The sequence below is a fragment of the Panthera tigris genome, chromosome X, assembly GCF_018350195.1.
Source record: "Panthera tigris isolate Pti1 chromosome X, P.tigris_Pti1_mat1.1, whole genome shotgun sequence".
NCBI lineage: Eukaryota > Metazoa > Chordata > Mammalia > Carnivora > Felidae > Panthera > Panthera tigris.
In genome coordinates this window covers 108,554,349-108,575,390 of record NC_056677.1, presented here as the reverse complement: position 1 = coordinate 108,575,390, position 21,042 = coordinate 108,554,349, and the positions used below count along the sequence as shown (strand labels likewise).

The 21,042-nt window shown below is 42.0% G+C and overlaps 1 protein-coding gene across 2 annotated transcripts; it reads left to right on the top strand.

The window, feature by feature from the left end:
* Positions 1-785: 785 nt before the first annotated feature.
* On the top strand, positions 786-5,934 carry RAP2C (RAP2C, member of RAS oncogene family). 2 transcript variants are annotated; one of them, XM_042974159.1, is made up of 3 exons: positions 786-868; positions 2,418-3,196; positions 5,624-5,934. In XM_042974159.1, the coding sequence occupies exons 2-3, from the start codon at positions 2,924-2,926 to the stop codon at positions 5,900-5,902; spliced, it is 552 nt and encodes a 183-aa protein (XP_042830093.1). In that variant the 5' UTR covers positions 786-868; positions 2,418-2,923; the 3' UTR covers positions 5,903-5,934. The 2 variants fall into 2 exon arrangements, with proteins under 2 accessions (XP_042830093.1, XP_042830092.1); XM_042974158.1 differs by lacking the exon at positions 786-868 and adding an exon at positions 2,172-2,316.
* The last annotated feature ends 15,108 nt before the right edge of the window (positions 5,935-21,042 follow it).

The following is a 21,042-nucleotide window of genomic DNA, read 5'->3' as shown; positions in this document are numbered from 1 at the left end:
TATATATCACACACACTCCCACATATTTTACGTAGGTGCGAGCAATTGTATATTTGCTCAGTGTCTTGCTTTCAGCCTTATCACATATCCTGACCATCTTTTCATATCAGCACTTACAAATATTTTCTTTTTAATAGCTGAATAGTATCCATTTTGCGAATGTACACACACACACACACACACACACACACACACACACACACAATTACTTTTTGCATTGTCTACTGAAGGACATTTAAGCTACTTCCAACTGTTTGCTTTCCTAAGTGTTGCTGTAATGAATCCCCTTCCCAAGAAAGTTCAGAGGGAGCTTCACACTGAGTGGGACATTTGTCGACCCTGTAGCTGATAAGAGTGACCCAGTGGGACTCTGTAGTGAAGGGAGGAGCATGTTCCACTGTGTGGAGAAACAAAGAACTCTCTCCAAAACACTTTGGCCAACACAATCAGAGCCATGAGAGTTGCCAACAGGTGGGACAACCTCAAAGAGTTCCCTATTGTGACAGTTTAGTAACAGAGCAGAGGCTTGCTGCTGTTGCTCAACAGCGATTGCTGGGTCAGAAGAGGAATTTGCAGACTCAGTTACAATCAGGGCTGGTGCAGGGCTGTGGGTCCCACCAGACAGTCTGGAGACAGCAAGACAGGGAGATGGGCAGCAGAGCTCCAAATCGGGCAACGGCACGTGTGGAAGGAGCAGTGACCTATGAGGGGACTCCTACCTCCTAAACCAGCCTCTTCCAGCAGAGGGCAGTGCCTCAGATATCAGGCGGGACTCGGGCCAGCTGGAGCCAGAGCTGGGGACTTCGCTGGACAGATTGCAGCAGCCCTGAGCCGAGGAGAAATTGAACTAAACTGTCCTTTGGCTACTGTAAGTGACATTGGGGAATCCTCCGCGAAAGACCCAGCGGGAACTTCACACTACCGTGATTTGCCTGCTTTCTAATGTCTGCCAGTTCGGGTTTGGTCATAAATCTCTTTGTACAGGGTCTGGCTGGTGGGGGCTTGCAAGTCAGGGAATTTGGAATCAATTTAACTCGACTGGCCACCGAGTATCTCAGGTTTCTGGGTGCATGCTTGAATCAAAGAGGGAGTGACGTGCCTGAAATATAACCTAGCCTTCTGGCCCCGGGGCTCTGTGGAGCTGACACGAAGTTTACAAATAGAAAGTCAGCAGAGGGAAAGATAGGAAAGAAGTAACAATTTTATCTAAAAATAGAAACTTAGTGTCTAACACCAGTCCTTCCCTTGTGCGTTTCAATGACCGTGAAGGATGACCGTTAAAACAAACTTCAGCGTGGAAGAGCCAGCCACGCAAACTGCAGTGCATGCACGTAAGAAAAGATTCAAAGCAGTTAGTCGGCCTGAAACATTTCCAATCAACTGTTCCCTGAGCGTTGCTTACCTTTCCTGCTGTGTAGCGGTTGGAATCAAATAGGGGGGCAAAGCTGAGTTACTGTCAGATAAAGTGTATTTCTACTCCTGTTGTTTTTGAGCCTTGTGATACGAAGGAAAGGGGTGACTCTGGCATTTGCTGGTGCAGTTGAGCAGATCTGCCGGATGATAAAAGTACCGTGTGTGTTTAATGATTTGTCAGGCACGGCTAAGTAAAAGCCATCACCGACGAAAGCCGTGCAATAGCGAAGTCTAGAGGGAGTTCGCACGCGTTTCTCAGACAAGCGTCAAGTGGAAGAAATACCAGCAAAGAGAATAAACTTTCTTGGCTGCTTTATTTTCCTCGTCACTTCTAGTCCAGGGATGTTTGGCGCTCTCCCGGCGGCTAGATGATCGCCGGCCCTCCCGCTCCGGCCAAGCAGCCGCTCGAGTCCTCAGGCCGCGGAGACGCGCAGGGGCTGCAGCGGGTTCGGGGTGGGACGGCGGCGGCAGCGGGCGGGGAGAGGGAGGCCGCCGGAGCTCCTCAGCGAGGCCCTATGCCGAGGCCGCGGCCCCGACCCGGGAGCGTCCCCGGCCGCCTCGCTCGGCAGGGCGCGGCCCCAGCGCCACCCGGCTCGCCCCGGAGAGGTGGGACTTTCCCCACCGGAAGTGATCCCGGCCAGTCTCGGGGAACTGGGGCACCTCAGCCAGTGTGTCAGGGAAACCCTTCCGGGTGTGTGCTGGGGGGGGGGGGGGTGGGTGAGAAAAAAAAGAGGTGGCTTCGCCTGGAGTGGCCGCCGCCGCCGCCGCCGGACGGCCCCCGCCCCTTTCCCCTCCGCGAGCAGCGGCGCTGGGGCGGCGGTGAGACGGAGGAGCCGGCCGCTGGCCATGGCCTCGGCGTGACGGAACCTCCCGGGGGGCGGCCGGGCGGGTGCGGACTGCGGGGTAAGCGGCGGCGTTGGCGGAGGCGGCCGGGTCGGGGCGGGAGCTGCGGCGGGGGGTGGGGGGGGGGGGCGGCGGGTAACGCGCCCCCTCTCCCTCCACAGGCCGGACGACGCCCGCGGGAGCCGCGCGGCCCAGAGACCCGCCCGGGCGGCAGCGAGTGGAGCCGAGCCCACAGGCCCGGGCCGGCCCGGCGGCGCGAGCAGGAAGCGGGGTCCCTGGGCCCCTTTGTGTGAAGGGCGGGGGAGGGGTGCCGGGCCGCCCGTGGCCGCGGGGGCCTCCCCATCCGCGGCCCCCACCGCTTCCCTCGGGGGCGCGGCGCGTCTCCCCACCCCGCCCCTCCGGGCTCGCCGTCCTCCCCACGCCCCCTGCCTGGGCCGCAGTTCCTATAGGAAGGGCATCACCGTCCCATCCCCACCCACCCGACACTTGGCTCTTTCCCCTCCCCCCCTCCTTTAACTTCCTCTTCTTCCCCCGTCGGGCCCTCTGCCTCTCCGCACTCTCCTCCCCGGTTCGCAGATTTCCGCCCACCTTCCGCCTCCCCGAGCCGCCGCAGCTAGCGGGGTGTTCTTTTCCCTCCCTCTGGTAGGAGTTGCTGAAGGTGAGACTCATGAGGGAATACAAGGTAGTGGTGTTAGGGAGCGGAGGGGTTGGCAAATCTGCCCTCACCGTGCAGTTTGTCACCGGGACTTTCATTGAGAAATATGACCCCACCATTGAAGATTTCTACCGCAAAGAGATCGAAGTGGACTCTTCCCCCTCCGTGCTGGAAATTCTGGACACCGCGGGCACTGAGCAGTTTGCCTCCATGAGAGATCTCTACATCAAAAACGGCCAAGGTTTCATCCTGGTTTATAGCCTGGTTAATCAACAGTCTTTCCAGGTAACCAAACCGAGTCTTGTAATTTGTTACAAGGGGGTGTGGTGATCCCACATTTACTTCTGGTGTGCTTGAGCAGTGCGTTAATGACTATGTTTTGCTTTCTGAAAAGTTAGACATGGCGCATTTTTGAGGTTACTTCTGGCACGGAAAAGTATCGGGTTGTTTCTATAGAGAGTCTAAAGTAACAACCGTCAACAAATATTCTAAAGTTATTTCTGAGTCGCAGGAAAAGTGAGAAAGGAATAGGTCGGGCTGTTTGTGTTTAGCCTGGGGTAGAACCTTCCAAAATTGCTGGTTCAATTCAACAAGTATTGATTAACGTACTTAACACAACAACGTTTAACAGACGGTCTCAGGTAAATAGGGCACTTTGGAAGGAAAATTATTTGGAGCCGGTATCTGTAACTCCTCTGTGGCTGCCTTCCCCGCCTTTTCCTCTGTTCTCACCCAAGTTTCTCAACCAGATTCATAAATCTTGGTGGTGCAAGATGAAGAACCGAAGACCTGCCTTCTAGGCATTTTAGTTTGCGGGTGTGAAGGAAAGTTACTAATTGAAAAGACTGGTACCTAGAATATAACCAACAAAAATCTGCAGTGACCCTCCTGCAGTTGATCGAGTTGTTTCTGATAACACGGACTATATTTATACAAAATATGTGGATCTGGGAACACTGAACAAGTGCAAATTTCTAACCCTGGCTGGGTGGCCAAGCTGGGGCTGGTCCAGTTTCTTCCGAATATCTGCCCTGTCCTTCACTGGGAGACCGACTGAAAGTTTAACATTATTTTAAGAGATGCAGTAAATGTTGCTATTTATTCCTTGAAAATAAATAACCTCATATTGACCCATTCTATTGACCTCCATTGATTTAGGAAATGGATATTTTTTTTTCTGCATTTAAAGGTATGTGCTTAATGTTGCTTACTTAAGAGACGTTAAGTGCTCTAGCAAATACAGTGTGCTAATTCCACTTTTCTTAGTATTTAAATTGCAGTACTATAGTGAAGTTTTCCAGTAACCACATATAGCAACTTCAGGATATTTTTCCTCACAGATAATAAGTATTGTGACCAAACTAAAGTACTTTTTATGTAGGCTTGAATTCCAAAGCAGTAATAGTATCATAAAAGCATTTTTCCCCAGAAAGTACCAAAGGTGCTATTTGACAGGCATTTTCTTTCTAAAGGATCCTCTAGAGATTTGTTATTCTATTAGCTGACTCTCTTGAGGCTGGAAGCCCTTTGGAGGGTTTTTCATATGATTTCCATTATATCTACTTCTCTTATAGGCATAAATAGGGAGTGAAAAACTGTCATTATTTCAGCAGAGACTTAAACTCTTGCAAGCCTAAATGTCATACATTCGGTTTCTAATTTGAACTTGGGTTTCCATAAGGACACAGGGAAAAAAGCTTAGCCTGGAAGACGGAATTGATAACGTGAGCAAATGAAATTGTTGCAAACATGAAATAATTGTTTTCATAAATTTTCAGTTGTCTGTTTTTCCTTCGTCTTGCATGTGAATACTCAATTCACTGTAACTATTCAAATTAAACGTGTTTAACATTTAAGTCAATCCTTTTAAGTTATGAAAAATTTTTAAAAAGTGTACAATTAGTATTAAATCTATGAAATTGCCGTAAATCAATAACCCCCCAAAAATTGATGCTACCTGAGAATTGCTGAGGCTCTTATCTTTCCTAGTTAATTGTAATTAGAGACAGTCGGAGGAAAATTCAAGCTGTAAAACCTAACATAGGCAAATAAAAGTATGACTTTCTTCCCGCCCAGACTCCTCAGTACGTTTGTCTCTCCCAGGAGCTGCTGCTCACTGTTACATTCGTTTCTCGTGTATTTTAAGGTGTCTGATTTTACTGGAATAAAGGCCTACCAGTACATTTAAAAGGAAATGTTTAAGTGTATGAATCTGTTTTGAATTGGTCTTCTAGGCACCAGTGTTTTTGTTCCCACCTGAAACACTTTCTCTCAAGCACTCTTGCTAAATGGCTAGGAATGCATAGATGCTGCAGTCCTGTGCTGGGATAACAGGTGTTTTCAGGAATGATGCCAAGCCGGGAGGATTAAGGAGCTAGCCAAACATCCTTCTGTACAAATGGATTCCTCATATTTGGGAACTTTTTAAATCTGCATAGACTGGGGGAAAGAAGGGATTCAATGAATCCTAAAGTTAGTGTGCAGCCTACATTTTATATTCTAGACAGAAACCCAGCAGCTGAGGTCTGTGGAGATTATCTAGTTCCTACCTCAATGGAGAAAATAACATTTTCTTGGTTTAGGTGTATGGTTTTATTTTGGATTAAACTTTCTGTACTTCCCGAGGAGTTATTATCTTGTGATATTGTAATAGCTTCTGTTATGGTTATGCAAACTGCATGACTTTTTTTCTTTTTGTGATCATTTGAATAGGATATCAAGCCAATGAGAGATCAGATTGTCAGAGTGAAGAGATATGAAAAAGTCCCACTAATCCTAGTAGGAAACAAAGTGGATCTGGAACCAGAAAGAGAGGTTATGTCTTCCGAAGGCAGAGCTCTGGCTCAAGAATGGGGCTGTCCTTTCATGGAAACATCGGCAAAAAGTAAATCAATGGTGGATGAACTTTTTGCCGAGATCGTCAGGCAAATGAACTATTCATCCCTGCCGGAGAAGCAAGATCAGTGTTGTACAACTTGCGTTGTCCAGTAAAAAAGAACCTCAATCATGGCCATACCGAGCAGGTTAGTTGTTGACGGAAGCTTATGAGCCAGAGAGTGTATTGTTTTTGATCAAGTGTAACAAAAAGCTGGTTAATATTAATACACGTTGTGCTACCTTCAATCTCTTTGTTTTTAAAATAACATTTCCATTAGCACAAAATAGTCAACATTCAATGAAGAAAATAAAACAGATACAGATAAGCAAAATGAAGGTAAGAAATTGCATGTATTCCTATCACTAAGATTTATTTTTTAAAACTGAATGTTCTCTGCTTCATTGATAACATTCGTTTGGGGTGCAGTGAGTTAAAGGATGCTACACCTTTCCCCTGTTCTGGTGATTTTACATCCAATAATAATTTCAGAACGTGATTAGTTTTAGGCTTCCTACACTTTTCTGTCCCAGGCTAGAGAGCTGCTGTAATTGAAATCATCAATTTACTAATCACCCAAGTGCTTGATATATCAAGGTGATTATTTAATCAAGTTCATCTGTACCTTGCACTTGAGGGACTTAAGTGACCTCTGATAATAACAAATTACAGTGCCACATGTATCTTGACTTCATTATGAACGTATGGCCCAAATGAGAGTCTGGTAAAATCATCTGCGATGTGTTAGAAGAGACGCACCCAAGCCCAGGCAACATTTTTATTTAGTTTAGTAAATGATGGAGTTGATTGGAACGATAACAAAACCTTCAAACATTTCATGGATAACTTCATAAAAGTTTTGTTAAATGAGTTTTTGAAAAAGCAAGGTTATGTAAAAGTTATTGAGCATTTTAAGTGGGATTATTGTATTCACATCACGATCTCTTAACCTAGATTATCATTGGGTAGCTAGTCCCACTTAGACAGGAACACTTAGATAATAAGATAAAACAACCAATAGCCTGGATGACTGGGAAGCCACAGCAAGCGCCAGACTGGCCTTACGGTCTCAGGAATGGAATTGATTGCTTGGAGCCAAGACTGACCTCAAGTCTAGGAGGCAGTGCTGCGAATGGCAGCAGGCATTGCAGATTGCAGTGATGATTCCTAATCAAAGGTCTGGCTTATATATATGCTCCCTGGAGAAAAGACTAACGGTCCCTAATTTATCTTTTCAGACAAGATCCTCTGTCAGGTAGTGTCACCTTTGAAAATGAAGGATGACAGCAGTGCTTTATTCGAAATGCTTTCACACACCAGCCTTTTAGCATACCGGAATATGATGAGAACACATTTATTTTCTTCCACCCAGCCACCTCTGTTACAGCGTCGCCGTTCAGACTCCCTGCGGCACATGTTTGGTTGGTGGCATCACACTTGCGGTATAGTTTTTTGAAGCAGGAACAGACGTATGTAGGGGATTGAGTCCTGTGTTCGTGTTTCCGTAATCTTTCCTAAATCGTAAGCCGATTTCAAGTTTGAGCAAGTTTTGTGTGGTGACTGCGTCTTCACCATTGCACTCTTGTTTCTCCCTCTGACACTTTTTACCGGCCAAATGACACAAGTGTACACATTTTAGTGTTGTCACCTTTATAAAATATTAACCAGTTGCCACAAAGTGTTCCCAGCTTTCTTTGCATCATTAATGTAGACAGCTACAGGAAGTAAACTTTGAATAAAATTCCGATTGGCAGATGGATAATTTCCAGAGCGATTTTTAGATCTTTCTTACTCCCTGTTCTCTTTAGGTTTATTTCATTTTGCAGCTTGTGATCTAAATGGCTTTGAATCCATTTGGTTACCTACGGGAATGATTAAATCGAATTGCTCTATATCTCAAGCCAACTGTGTTTAAGTTTTGTGTTAATGTACTAAAAACAAGAAAATACACCAAAAATTGCTCGTTTTTTATAATAATAGGCAAGTTGCCTGTGTGATTTTTTTTTTTTTGCTTGGTTTTCATTTTTGTAAGCAGAATACACAGTTGTAGGTGTGAGCATTGAAAAAAAATCTAATCAGCTGAGTGTCTGAAAATATTAGAGGAAGTTCCCTGAGCAAGATCTTTTAGAACAAAGCACACCATATGCATTTTCTTTCCTGAAATCAAGTAAAGTTGAATCGATGTGTATGGGCATCTGTAACCTGAGGCCTGTAAAGTTTGTGGTTGTGCTTGCTCACTAATGTATCTAAAAAATAGGCGATGGATTCCGAGTCCTGCAGCTTGAGTTGTGCAGCTCTGACGTCTGTCAGTCCCAGATCTAGACGGAAGATCAAACTTTGACAAGTACAGGTGGCTTGAGAAATGTTTGTCCTTAATACTTAGAAGAGTACCTTTTGTCCAGGTGAGGAATGATAATATTCAAATAAGTCAGGAGGACTCCTGTGATTGATGTAAGTTGGCTGCTCTTAATTGAAAGGGAAAATTGTAATGCTCTAAAAATTGCTTCTGAGAATTCCTCACATTTCTTTCTTTCTTTTATTTATTTTTTTGTTTGTTTATTTTTGAGCCGGAGACAGAGCCTGAGGAGGGGAGGGGTAGAGAGGGAGGGAGACACAGAATCCGAAGCAGGTTCCAGGCTCTGAGCTGTCAGCACAGAGCCCGACGCGGGGCTCAAACTCACAAGCCGCGAGATCACGACCTGAGCTGAAGTCGGACGCTCAACCGACTGAGCCACTCGGGCGCCCCTCCTCATGTTTATTTCTTAACCACCTTTCAATTTGGGTCACCTTCAGTTTGGGTCTCTTGCCCAACACCTGTTTATCTGCATGGCTCCCAGGATTGTTTCCTCACCTTTCACCCTCCTGCTGGCAGGAGTCTTAGAGTGCCTTTGGATACCCAGATTCTTTATGTGCTGCTTTCGTGGTGGGTTTCCTTACTGACCCCAGGAGCCTGCCATCAAGGGCCTTGGGAGACTTCTTTACTGTGCAGGAGCAGTGTAATAGAAACCCAGGTCAGCGTTGAAGCCCTGTTTTGCCTTTATTAACTACATCATAGCTCCTCTGTATATTGCTGTAAATAATTGACAATCGGCTCTTTTGCTCTACTGTTCTAGAGAATGATGGGTGTTTTGTTAATCATCCCATAATACTATAAAAGAAGCAAATCACAGCGCTGTGGGCATTCAGGGAAAGGAGAGACTATGGTCAGTGAGAGGAGATTTCTCAGTATTCTGAGCTCTTTGTTATGGGAACTGCCCTATGCATTGTGGGATGCTTAGCAGCATCCCTGGCCTCTACCTACTAGATGCCAGTAGCATTCTCCCCGCCCCTTAGTTGTGACAAGCAAGGATATCTCCAAACCTTGCCTAATGTCTCCTAGGGGGCAAAGTCACCCCTGGCTAAGAACCACCGATTTAGAGGGATTGGGGCACGAGTAGCATTTGACTCAGGTCTTGGAGAATGGGTAGGATTGGAAGGGGTGGGGTGGGGTGGGGGTGGGGGTAGAGGTGACTTCCAAACAGAAGGAATGCCAAAAAGGGGCAAAATAATATTGTAAATTAGTAGTCTGTTGATTCCCTGAAAGGAAGGTGGGAAATGCCATAAAGTTATCCTTTAAATGTGACAGTTTGGTAAATAACCTTTTGGCAGATAGAATTTTTTTAAAGATTATTTCTCAAGGATTTCTGTATCTCAGTCCAGTATTGATGAAAGTTATTAAAAAAAAAAAAGAGAGAGAAAGAAAACCAGAATAAAAAAGGTGTTCTTCACTACAGATTGAAGGTCTCCTGCAAGATTTTATCCTATTTTTCTCCGGGTATTATGGAATGGGTTCTCCCAAAGAGAGTAAATGGTGCATAAGAGTACCAAACACCAGCAATCAAACTGAGAGAACAAAGATCATTATTTATGTCACCCTCAGTTCATTATATATGTCAGCCTGAAGAAAAAGCGAGATTCTTGATTCAAGACCAGCACATCATTTCACGTGGCAGCAGAATGCCCGGGATGTTAACAAAGGCTCCTGAAAGGCTGAACTATCTATGAATGTCATTTTAGTCTAGCTGGCCTTACCATTTCTAAACACAGTGGGATTGATTAGCATTTTCAGGGTTTTTAAAATAAATATGTGGAATCAGAATTGTTTCTAATCTTTTTTTCCCCCCGGCTTTTAATTAGATACGATATGCCGAGGATTTAGCAAATGGCAAAGGGAAAATCATGAAAATTAAATTACATCGTGTACTTTCAAATGCTGGCATTTTCATATCCAAGTTAAATATTAATCGTATCAGTAAAACACTGGGGTGGAATTCTGTTGCAGAAGTTACAGTTTAGATACTTCCTTTTTTTTTTTTCCCTGCCCTATTTTGCATATCACCTTGAGTAAGGAAAACAGCTTATTTTGAAATGCTCATTTGTCATCCAGTTCACATGGTGAGCCAAAATAGAGCCCGGCCCTGGATGGAGCAGGGAGCATGCTTTGGCGGGTAGTGTGTGCCCTAAGGAAATGCAGTCAGTGGACCTGGGGTAAAAGCATCCTTTCTGCCTCTCCTAATTTTCCCAGACCACCCCCCACCCCCTGTCCCTGCCAAAAGGTTCATGGTCTGGGACTGTTCAGTGTGAAATAGATGCCTAGTTAGACCTGCTCTGGGTGTGGAGGTGTCTGGTGATTAGAATGACTCTTTGTATATCTGTTCCCTCTTTAATTGCTTCCTTTTAACCTCAAGATTAGGCTTTTATTGCAGAATGAAATGCATATGAGCCATTCAGTTTTACTCCATTACCTCTCTGGCTTAGAATGAACCATCAGTAGAATTAACAAAAATTGCATCATAGAGTTGGAGAATTGCCACCGAGGAAGTATTCTAGCCATACTACAGGAAAGATTCTCCTCGTGGGATTACTTCTGGGTGGAATTCTAAAATCCAGAAGATAATATCACCAAGAAAAACTTAAGTCCTGTCAGCTGTTGGAAAAACTTACCCTACCAAAAACATGCTCACAAATTCTTTTGGTTAGCCACAGTTGTAAGAGCGTCAGGTTCAGAAAAAGCTGTTTAGAGTTGAGGGAGTAGTACCTTACCTGGTTTAATTCGAAGCTGGCAGTAGGAATCAGATCATTAGGCTCACACTCTGCTTATTAGCAGTGGACAGGTCCTACTACTTGAGATCTCAGAATTGAATTCTTTAATTTAAACTTAAGGAGACTTCAGGCCTAGGACAGAAGAAAAATATTTTATCCCTTCCTTTCTACTCTCGGTTTCCCATAAACTTTTAGAGTGCATATTCTCCTAAAAGCATGGTTCCGCTTTCATTCAAAGATGCGATGCCATAGTTCCAGCCTGTGCTGTTTATGTTTAATGGATGACAGGTGAACACTTCTAGTGACCTAATCCCCCTCTCTACCCGCCAACAAGTTTCATGAGTATTATGCAAATTAGACAAAGAAACAAGATATTTAACAAAAACATAACATCTATCAGAATTCTAACCTAGTGTTTTGCTAACATAACTGATATTTAACTTGGATATAGAAATGCCAAGTAAAAAATGTGATGGGGAATTCATTTCTTAAAAAAATTCCTTCAGTTAAATCCCCAGAATATCACATGTCTAAAACTGGAAAAAAATTAAAATTGATTATGGTTGCATATTGATAGTTGCTAAAAAGAATGCTAGGAAATACCATTGTATTTAGAAATGGTAAATCTAGCCAAGCTAAAAAGACATTCTATGACTGTTATGCGTTTCAGGAGTCTTTGTGAATATCCCAGGCATTCTGCTGCCACGTGAAATGATGTGCTGGTCTGGAATCAAGAATCTCCCCTTTCTTCAGGCTGACAGAAATAACAATCTTTGTTCTTTAAGTTCTGTGTTTGGTACTCTCGGGTACCAATTTGCCCTGCTTGGTAGACCCTGTTTCATAATTTCTTGAGCAAAAGGTTTGGACTGTTGTTTCAGATTGTGTGTGTGTGTGTGCGCGTGTGTGCGCTCTTCCTTAACAAAATCTAATTTAGAAAGAAAGTGAAAAAGTGAAACCAGTTAAGCAAGAGTTTGAGCAGAAGCTTCCAGAGTTGAGATTTGTTGGGTGTCTTGCTGGAAACTCGAGAGTTGAGGACAAGGATCACTTGTGTTCTGTCTCCCAAGCAGCAAGTTCTACTTCTGCAACTTGTCTGGATGTGATATCCTGGGAGTTCAAAAGTATGAGTTTGACCAGCTGCCTTTAAAGCTTCTGGAATGTTTTTGAAATGAATGAGACTTGTTAGTACACTGAAAATTTTTCTGTCACAGTGTGGAGCAATAACATTTATATTTCGCATTCTGCAAAATTCTAATCTGAGGGAGACTGTCCTTTCTGCTTAATGCAAGCTTTTGCTTTGGGATTTATTACTGCAAAGAATCAAAGTTTATTACTCTTCTGAAAAAGAGCTGGTATTCATACTTTGTTTAATGGTGTGCCTCATGTTAATATTGTTGAGTCTCACCTGAGATTTATCTAGGTCTCTTGATTTCACTGGAGTATTGTCATCCTGCAGAATGTGGATGGACCAAATGTTAATCAAGCTTTTAGAGGGTGGGAAGTGATGTATGTATCACCTTTTATTTAATGTCGATTACAGTTAATAAGCCAGTTTGTATTCTTAGTGTTTATTTTGGCTAGAAACAAATAATTACTACATCCTCAATTTGATTTCAGAGAATGCCTGAGCTATTAAAACACCATATATTACAAGTTTTCACTATTTAAGAGACGTAATCATATTTGAAAATCTCAAACTCTTTATAATTTATTTTGAAAAATGTAGATTAAAAATTACAACAAATGGGGCACCTGGGTGGCTCAGTCGGTTGAGCGTCCGACTTCGGCTCAGGTCACGATCTCGCGGTCCGTGAGTTCGAGCCCCGCGTCGGGCTCTGGGCTCATGGCTCAGAGCCTGGAGCCTGCTTCCGATTCTGTGTCTCCCTCTCTCTCTGCCCCTCCCCCGTTCATGCTCTGTCTCTCTCTGTCTCAAAAATAAATAAATGTTAAAAAAAAAATTAAAAAAGTTACAACAAATGGTATTAATGGAGATCAATTGAGAAAAGTCTAGTCTGAATTACTGAAAAGTCTTCCCCTTGAAATGCGTATATATATTGAAATGCTGTTGTCTTCATAATAGGTATAAAAATTCAAACAAGGCTACAAAATATAGAGGTCTTTAGTCTGGATATCAAAGACATAATTCTGCTCTTCTAGAATTTATAACATAGTCGAGAAATGAGGAGAGGTACCTGACATTTGCATACTTTGTAAGGTGCTGTCACATATCACCTTATGTGACACTTATCACAGTCCTTGAGGAAAGAATTTTTATGGTTATTTTGATGAGGAGGAAACTGGACTTGCTCAAGGTTCAATAACCAGTGTCCTAATTAACAATTTACTTTGATGCAAAAAAGGTTTAATTTTAATTGGAAAAAAATGTTTTATAGTAATTTCAAAGGAGGCAAATGTTTCTATTTTTCCTCATGTGTTTAGGTGGCAGAATTTCAATAAGGAGCAGAGAGACATTCTTTACAAGTCATTTTTATGATATAGCTGCTAATAAAGAGTTCTCTCAGGCTCTTTGGACACTACGAGAAGTGTAGGTGTCATATGAAATTAAAATTACGCAGGTATAAATATTGGTAGAGCCTTTAGATGATCTTAAATTGGTTTCACTTGGCATTCTTTCATAGTCCCTATTCTGCTCTTTGTTTCTGGCTTTATTTAACAACTTTTACCTTTTACATTAAAAGACAAATGTAATTCTACTCCCCTTGAAGCCATTTGATGATCCAACACAGTTAAAGGACTTGGTGTCTGAATGATAGATTTTCTTTCCCCTCGGTATTAATTAGAAGGGCAGAAGTATATCAACTGTAAGAGTAGAGACAGAGAAACCCCGATCATAGAAGTGCCTGTGGTTGGGGGGAGGGGGGAGGAATGTCTGAAAAAAGGGCAGCCGGAATGGCAGCCGCTGAGCTACTGCTGTCACCTAGCATCTAACCCAAGTCAGGGCACTTAGGAGGTGCTCAATAGCTAGACCGTGATGGAATGGCATTTTCTTATTTTAAAATTTCTAAAAAACCCTAAACTTTGAAAAGTGCATACTGTCAAGTTTGCTCATAATTAATATGCATTTAATTCTAGTGCCATTTCCCATGACAAATACGAAGAAATCAGATTCCAAGTAGAAGTACTATCTGCCACTTTTATACTGTGAAATCTTTTAAACCAGTGAGAACATTGTTGATATTGTATAAAGTATAATAACGTATTTAAAAAGAAGCCAGAGTTACATACACACAATAGACTATATCCAGTGCATCATTAGTGTCTGTTGGTAATTTTCAGTGACTTTTAAAAAAAATTTTTTTTAACATTTATTTATTTTTGAGACAGAGAGAGACAGAGCATGAACGGGGGAGGGTCAGAGAGAGGGAGACACAGAATCTGAAACAGGCTCCAGGCTCCGAGCGGTCAGCACAGAGCCCGACGCGGGGCTCGAACTCACGGACTGCGAGATCATGACCTGAGCGGAAGTCGGCCTCTCAACCGACGGAGCCATCCAGGCGCCCCTCAGTGGCTTTTTTTGACCACATAAAATCACTTTTTAATTGAAACTGACAGGGAACACAGTGAAATTCCACCTTCAGATACTTATTCTGGTACCAGTTCCATGTGTATACAGACCTGTTGTCAGTGTTCTCATTTTAAACTGTGATCTATATTTCTATCTTTTTACAACGTTTTAATCTTAATTGCAGATAAAACTCAGAGGAAATTTGCACAGATGCTGCTTTGGAGAACTTTACAACCTGGGTTGCAGAACTGAGCCTTGGTAAACCTGTCTCTATTACAGCATGTTGCCATACATCTAATTAAGTGCATAAGGTCTTTGGCCTTCAAGATCCATCGACCTTCAACAGGAATGCTTAGCACGTTTACCATATGTTTAAAATCTGTTCTTTATCAATCAGTCCTTTTGTAGCTTTCTAAGTTCTTATTGATGGCTAATATGCAAGAATTAATTTTTAATATTTTAATTGATTTCTTTAATCAGTTTCTCAACTTGTATTTATTAAATACTCAAACTCAGTATTACCTACTCAATGCCTTTTAAAAGAAAGTTATAATGGAGAAAAAAATTGAGCCTTAAACAAATGGTTACTTCTGTATATTACCTCGCACCAGTGCTTCATTCTATTTGTAAAATCTTTCTCCTTTAAATGGTTGGTTAATACTTTGAGACTTGGTTTACGTGTGGCAGTGTTGTAAAAAGAAACTAAAGATCACGTTTTACCTATATGGATGGAGTATCCCTTTTCTTCAAGTGCAGTTTGTGATGTGTTTTTGTAATTAACATGTTCTGAAAGTTACAATTGATATTTGAAATTGACTGTAGAACATCTAGCTGAAGAGTTAAGCATTTGATTCCATTAGGTTTTCACATGTGTTAATCTCATTTACAGCATCGAATTGCAGCAGTAACATTTTCCTTTCTGTGAAGTTCTAAATTTAGTTATGACCTACTTAGCAATGCCTTTGAAAAGGGATATTGTATCCATGGTAAATTAATTGTATACCTAAACAGATCGCTCAGCTTTGCCTGTCAGGCTTGTAATTGACATCTAGTAGACTTCTGCACATGTAAAATTGAATTCAAATAAAATCATATACGCTTTCTAGTTCTTAATATTTGTCTTTCTGAATAATAGTTTAAAGCAATATTTGTTAAAGTTTTCTTGCACTATCACAGTTGCTTTTTAGTTCTTTCTCAAGAAGCATGTTCGTAGTAGAGACAAAAATCTGTGTAACAGGAGAGGATAGCGCCAAGTCTCTGGGCTTTTTGTTTGTTTTTTGGATTTTTTTTTTTTCCAAATGTGCTTCTAATAGCCATTGCCTTCCATGTTGTTTACCTAATCAGCACATTTTGTCTGAATACTTGAACATTTTAACAGTAACACAGGTATAGAAACAGAAAGGAAACTTTCTTAAGAGTAATCTTTTGGTTCAGTTTTAACATCTTGACCACAAGCGCTTTTTCTAGCAATGACTTTAAAATTTTGTAAGTTTGACAGTATTTTCTTGTTGGGTTTTTATTTGGTTGTAGTTGTGTGCTTTTAATTTGCAGAAGTTAGTAACTGCAGCTCACCTACTGCACCAAAGTTCTCGAGTTTAGGAGCCCAGCTTTAGTCATTTGAACATGCTTCTAAATAAAAACAAAACAAAAAACCAAAACTATACTTTTGATCTATAATACTAGCTCAATAACTTTGTCAAGGAAAGCTCTAATATATGCAGTGATGGTTTATGGAAGGGTGTGGCAATTTTAAATTTATATTGTGTGTGATGTTCCAATAAAGTGATATCTACATTCATGTGATTTATTGGTCAGCATGACCATTAATTATTGCGTAGAAATTGATTAAACTTTGATTTCCTTTTTTAAAATCGTGTTGCATTTGATTCCTAATCAAATTCCCTCAAAGCAAACTTTTGATCTTAGATTTTGAATTTTATGGTGAGATTGTAAGGGTGGAAGCAACTGAAACATTGTTCCTTATTTATAAACTGCTTGAAATGAATACCTATTTTAAGTTTGCACTTTAATACCAAACTTAAAACCAAACACTCAGTTCAGAGTAGGTTAACTGATCATGGTTCATCGTTATTAGCTGTGTGAAATTCTGAAGGAATCAAATAATTCATGATGATTTACAATTTTCTGCAGATGGATTTTTTTTTTTATATATCCAGTATTTCTTTCCTATGGATAGTTCCCCCCACAGCATTGACCTCAGCAACAAATTTATCTTGAATTCACTTAGGATCACAGGAATCAGGGGAAAGTGATTTAAAGGTGGTTTCTTCAGCACATTTTAAGAAAAGGGACCAAAAGTTATTTTAGCTTCCTCAATAGATTGCATGTCAAGTTGCTTATTAGGATAATAAATTAATATTAAATGCAATATATGTCTCGTCTTTACTATGGCATCCGTTTAGGAGTTGTTCAAATCACTGCAGTAGGGCTCTGCAAATAAAATCATGTAACCTATTATGGATCTAACGTACTGTAACTTTATCAATGAAAGGTAAAAATCTCAAGTAACAAGTACAAGCATTGAACAATGACCTATAAAGATTTGTAAAAGTAAAATTTTTCCAATAGATTTCATTCTTGTCATTTTGTAAGATGACCCTGCAGTCCACCTGTTTGTAACTTTTTTAATAAAATAGACATCTGTATTACTGAGGTTGGTTTCTTGAATTTTTTGGTGTGTTACTAATTCTAGATTTGCTGACTTGTAAATCTCTTTCTCATAACTGAAAGCCATTACTTTTTATCAAAATGATTATGTGTATTGTATACATTTAAAAAGTTAAACGTTCACTTGTGTCATTTCTGTGTCACCATTCTGGCACATGTGGGAAAACCAACACATATCCTAAAATGTAACACTTAATCAATTGAATAACTTACAAATAAAGTAGAAATGTGTAAAAAGTAATATACATATCTTGTCCCATTTGGAGAAAGTGTCCCAACTATAAATCTGTTGGCTGGGAATTATCCACGTGTAGATTTCAGACTGTATTAAGCAATACAATTAAATTTTGAACTACCAAGTGAATTAAGAACATTCAACACAATCAAGTTATCACTTTGGGGGCACCTGGGTGGCTCAGTTGGTTAAGCAGCCAACTCTTGGTTTCAGCTCAGGTCATGATCTCGTGGTCATGGGATCAAGCCCCACATGGGGCTCCATGCTAAACGTGGAGCCTGCTTGGGATTCTCCCTCTCTCTCTGCCCCTCCCCTGCTTGTGTGTGCTCTCTCTCTCTCTTTCAAATAAACTGTTTTTTAAGTTACCACTTTGTTTTATCCAGTGAAAGGTTTTGCCAGTCACTTTAATTCACTGACCAACTCCATATTTTTAAATTGTTGAACTAAGATTTTTAACGTAAATGTTTTTTTAGCCCATAATCTTTTCCTTGAAATTGGATAGTTCTTTCTGTCCAAACATATAGGGACTGGATTTTTTTTTAATGTGTAAAAATGGGCAGGTTTATATACCCTTGTCATAATACATAGAAAGTATCTTACCGTTCATTACCATGGATTATTGGTCTGGAGTCGGGCTCCAAACACCTCACATATGCTGTACTAGATGCTGTCCTTGAAGTCCCAAAAACCCTTTTCTACAACGAAGGTGCTCATGATTTCCAGGCCCTCCCCTTTTTCTTCCACTGATGTAGTATCCCTTCATCCAGAAAGGTCAACATTTTTAACCAAGTAACAGAGAAGGTGAGAGGATGGCCTAGGGTAAGAGGTAAGGGGTTCCAGGCTGATGAGCCAAATCAGTGCTGGATATCCGAAAGGTACTTTGTCACCGTCAGGGCACTTTTCTCTCTCACCCCTCCCTACCCTCTTCATGTAACTCTTACCTACAGACAAGAGTCATCTAGTCTTTACACTCCTCCAGGATCAAGATCCAAAGCTCTAAGACTTCTTGTTCGGGTTCAAAGCGGGGGCAGTTTTTCCGATAAGCTCTTGCTTTCACGTAGATTTCACATGTATCTCATTTGCCCATACTACTAGCTGGTGTTTGGGATTTTCTTGTTGCCATTTTGTTGTCGGTGAAGCCAAGGCTCAGGAAAGTTTTGCCTTAATCGTTTTATCATTGGGTAGAGGCAAATTGGTGCTACTAAAATTATAAAACTCATGGAAACAAGACACACGGCAAGAAGTAACTGTTTCAAGTCAGTGTGACAGTCCATATGTAACAAAATACTATGCGTCTATTTAAACGTAATGTGTTTGTTATACTGCTAAGAGTTTATGTAAGACATAAGCTATTTTCATTATGGCTATTTTTCTTTGGAAAGGCAATGTCTTCAATCAGGATTTGGCAGCCTTCGGCCGCCAGGCAGAATCCCGCCCGGTTAGCCATGCCAAAAGAACTGTCGTTAGATTTAGCAGCTGTATCCTGAATCCATTGCAGAGCTCAGCTGCACCCTTTCTCTATCTAAACTTACAGTTTGAATGGAGGACCAGAAGTGCAGCTGATCCCAGACACATCCTTTATCAGCAGAGACCCGCGGCTGTGCTTATAGGCGTTATTCTGTGGCCCAGGCTGTTCTACTCCCAAGCCCAATTGTCATGCCATTGTATTATAATTCATGAGTCTTCTCCTACAGACTGAGAGCTCCTTGAAGGTATGGCTTTGCCCGTGTCCCCTCTTCATCTTCAGTGCTTATCTCTAGTGCATTATAGGTGCTCAATAACTATCTTATGAAATTATAGTCTTGGAACCAGTACGGCAGATGGGTGTTCGCTTAGAAAGCCCTAACCTTGCCATCTCCTGTTGATTTTCTCCCCGCTGTTTTCCTTCATTCTCTGCAGAACTGAGGTAATTTGTTTGCTTGTTTGTTTTGCTTTCCGTTTTTGTTTATAATTGAAGTAGTTGTTTCTAAACCACTTCCGAGAGAAATGGACACCATGGAGAGATGGTCCATACAGGCATATTGTAAGTAGGGACTTAAGGGCCTTGAATCTAACCCTAAGTCCCACAAAACTCTAGAGAGAAAAATATAATCAAAACGGGTATTTACCGCCCATGCCTGAATTTCCTCTACAGTAGATTCCAAAGCTGACCCAGGCCTGTCCCAGTCAATTTCTTAGGCAACTCAGAGAAATGTTCATACTGACCCCCAAAAACCTCCCCAGTGTTTCCCCTTCAATGAGGCAATAATTTCTATTCTCACTGCAAAACCTCAGGTAATCCCCCACCTACACTCATACAGTCACCCCCCACCAGCCTTTCCTTTAACCCTTAACCTGATTCCCTCATTGTACCTAAGGACTAACTTCTACCGCATGTAACTACCCTGCCCCCTCTCCTTTTCTTCTATGACTCTTAAGATAGTTTTATGAGTAGCTAAACTAATGGAAGTAAGGTGTTTTCACTATGGTTCCCCCAGCTCTCAGACTCAGTCTCCAAATCCTTTGACACCAATAGTTGGGAGACATTTTCAGGTTGGCCTTAAACCAACGTAAGGTTGTCTTCAAAATATCAGCTCCCTGTATGTGCTTGAATACCAATGATCTGTGCGGTCTGCCATGTAACCAGAGTCTCCCAGATGTCCCAGGAAGCCCTCCAGGAACTGGCTCCCGAAGTTCTGGATACTTTTACTTCATGCTGTAAGCCCCAGGGAATGCCCTGGACTCAGTAGTTTGAAGCTCCTACCAGTTGCTGTAGGCTTTAAAGTTTTGGTGGGGGCGTACATGGGAGGCAGGGAAGGACTTAAGCCCATGCAGAACTTTTGTTGGGGCTTGAGAGTAGGCGGACTTTAAATCTACAGTTGAGAAATATAAGGGTCCCTGAGGGTTCTGAACCTTCTCAGGTGATCCAAATCTGAAGGTCCATTTTTCACCTGTTTGAGAGGGAGCCCCCCAGAAGCCCTGATACCGGTGAACACAATTTTCTCTGGTTCCTGTGACCCTTCTTGTGGACACCTCTATGGCTGTTCTTAGAAGAATCCCAGCTGAAATACACATTATGCCATGTATTATGCTACTCCAAGATACCTCTGCAAGTACTTTTGGTCTTTTGCTCAGGCCTCAAGATATACAGAAGAAAATAGCGGTGGACATTTCAAAATTTTTTTAACATGCATTTTTGAGAGAGGGGGGAGGGAGCAGGGTGTGAGGGGGGGAGGGGCAGAGAGAGAGAGAGAGGGAGACACAGAACCAAAACAGGCTCCAGGCTCTGAGCCCCCTCACGCAGGGCTGAAACCCACGAACTGTGAGGTCATGACCTGAGCCGAAGTTGGACGCTTAACCGACTGAGCCACCCAGGCGCCCCAAGAGCGGTGGACATGTCAATGGCCAACGTGAGGCTTTACCGCACTGCTTCGCTGCAAGCCGAGTGTATGGCAGGCGTGTGGAGATTGCAGCCTTTGCTGTCTAACCTAAGAGGAATCCGAGCGACAGGCTTTTTGCTCTTCAGGTGGCTAAAAAGAATAGTTGCAATGCATTAGGAATGGGAACCTGGCCCCAAACAGAGTGATTTCCCTTTGACGATAAATAGTCGCTTGGTGAGGATAACGACTGCAGACAAAAAAGGGACAAGAGCAGCACCTTCATTTAACTTCACGTAACTGAGCTTCTATGTATGTACCAGGCACTTCCCTGTGAGCTGAGTTTATAAGAGGAATGTGCCATGGCCTTAA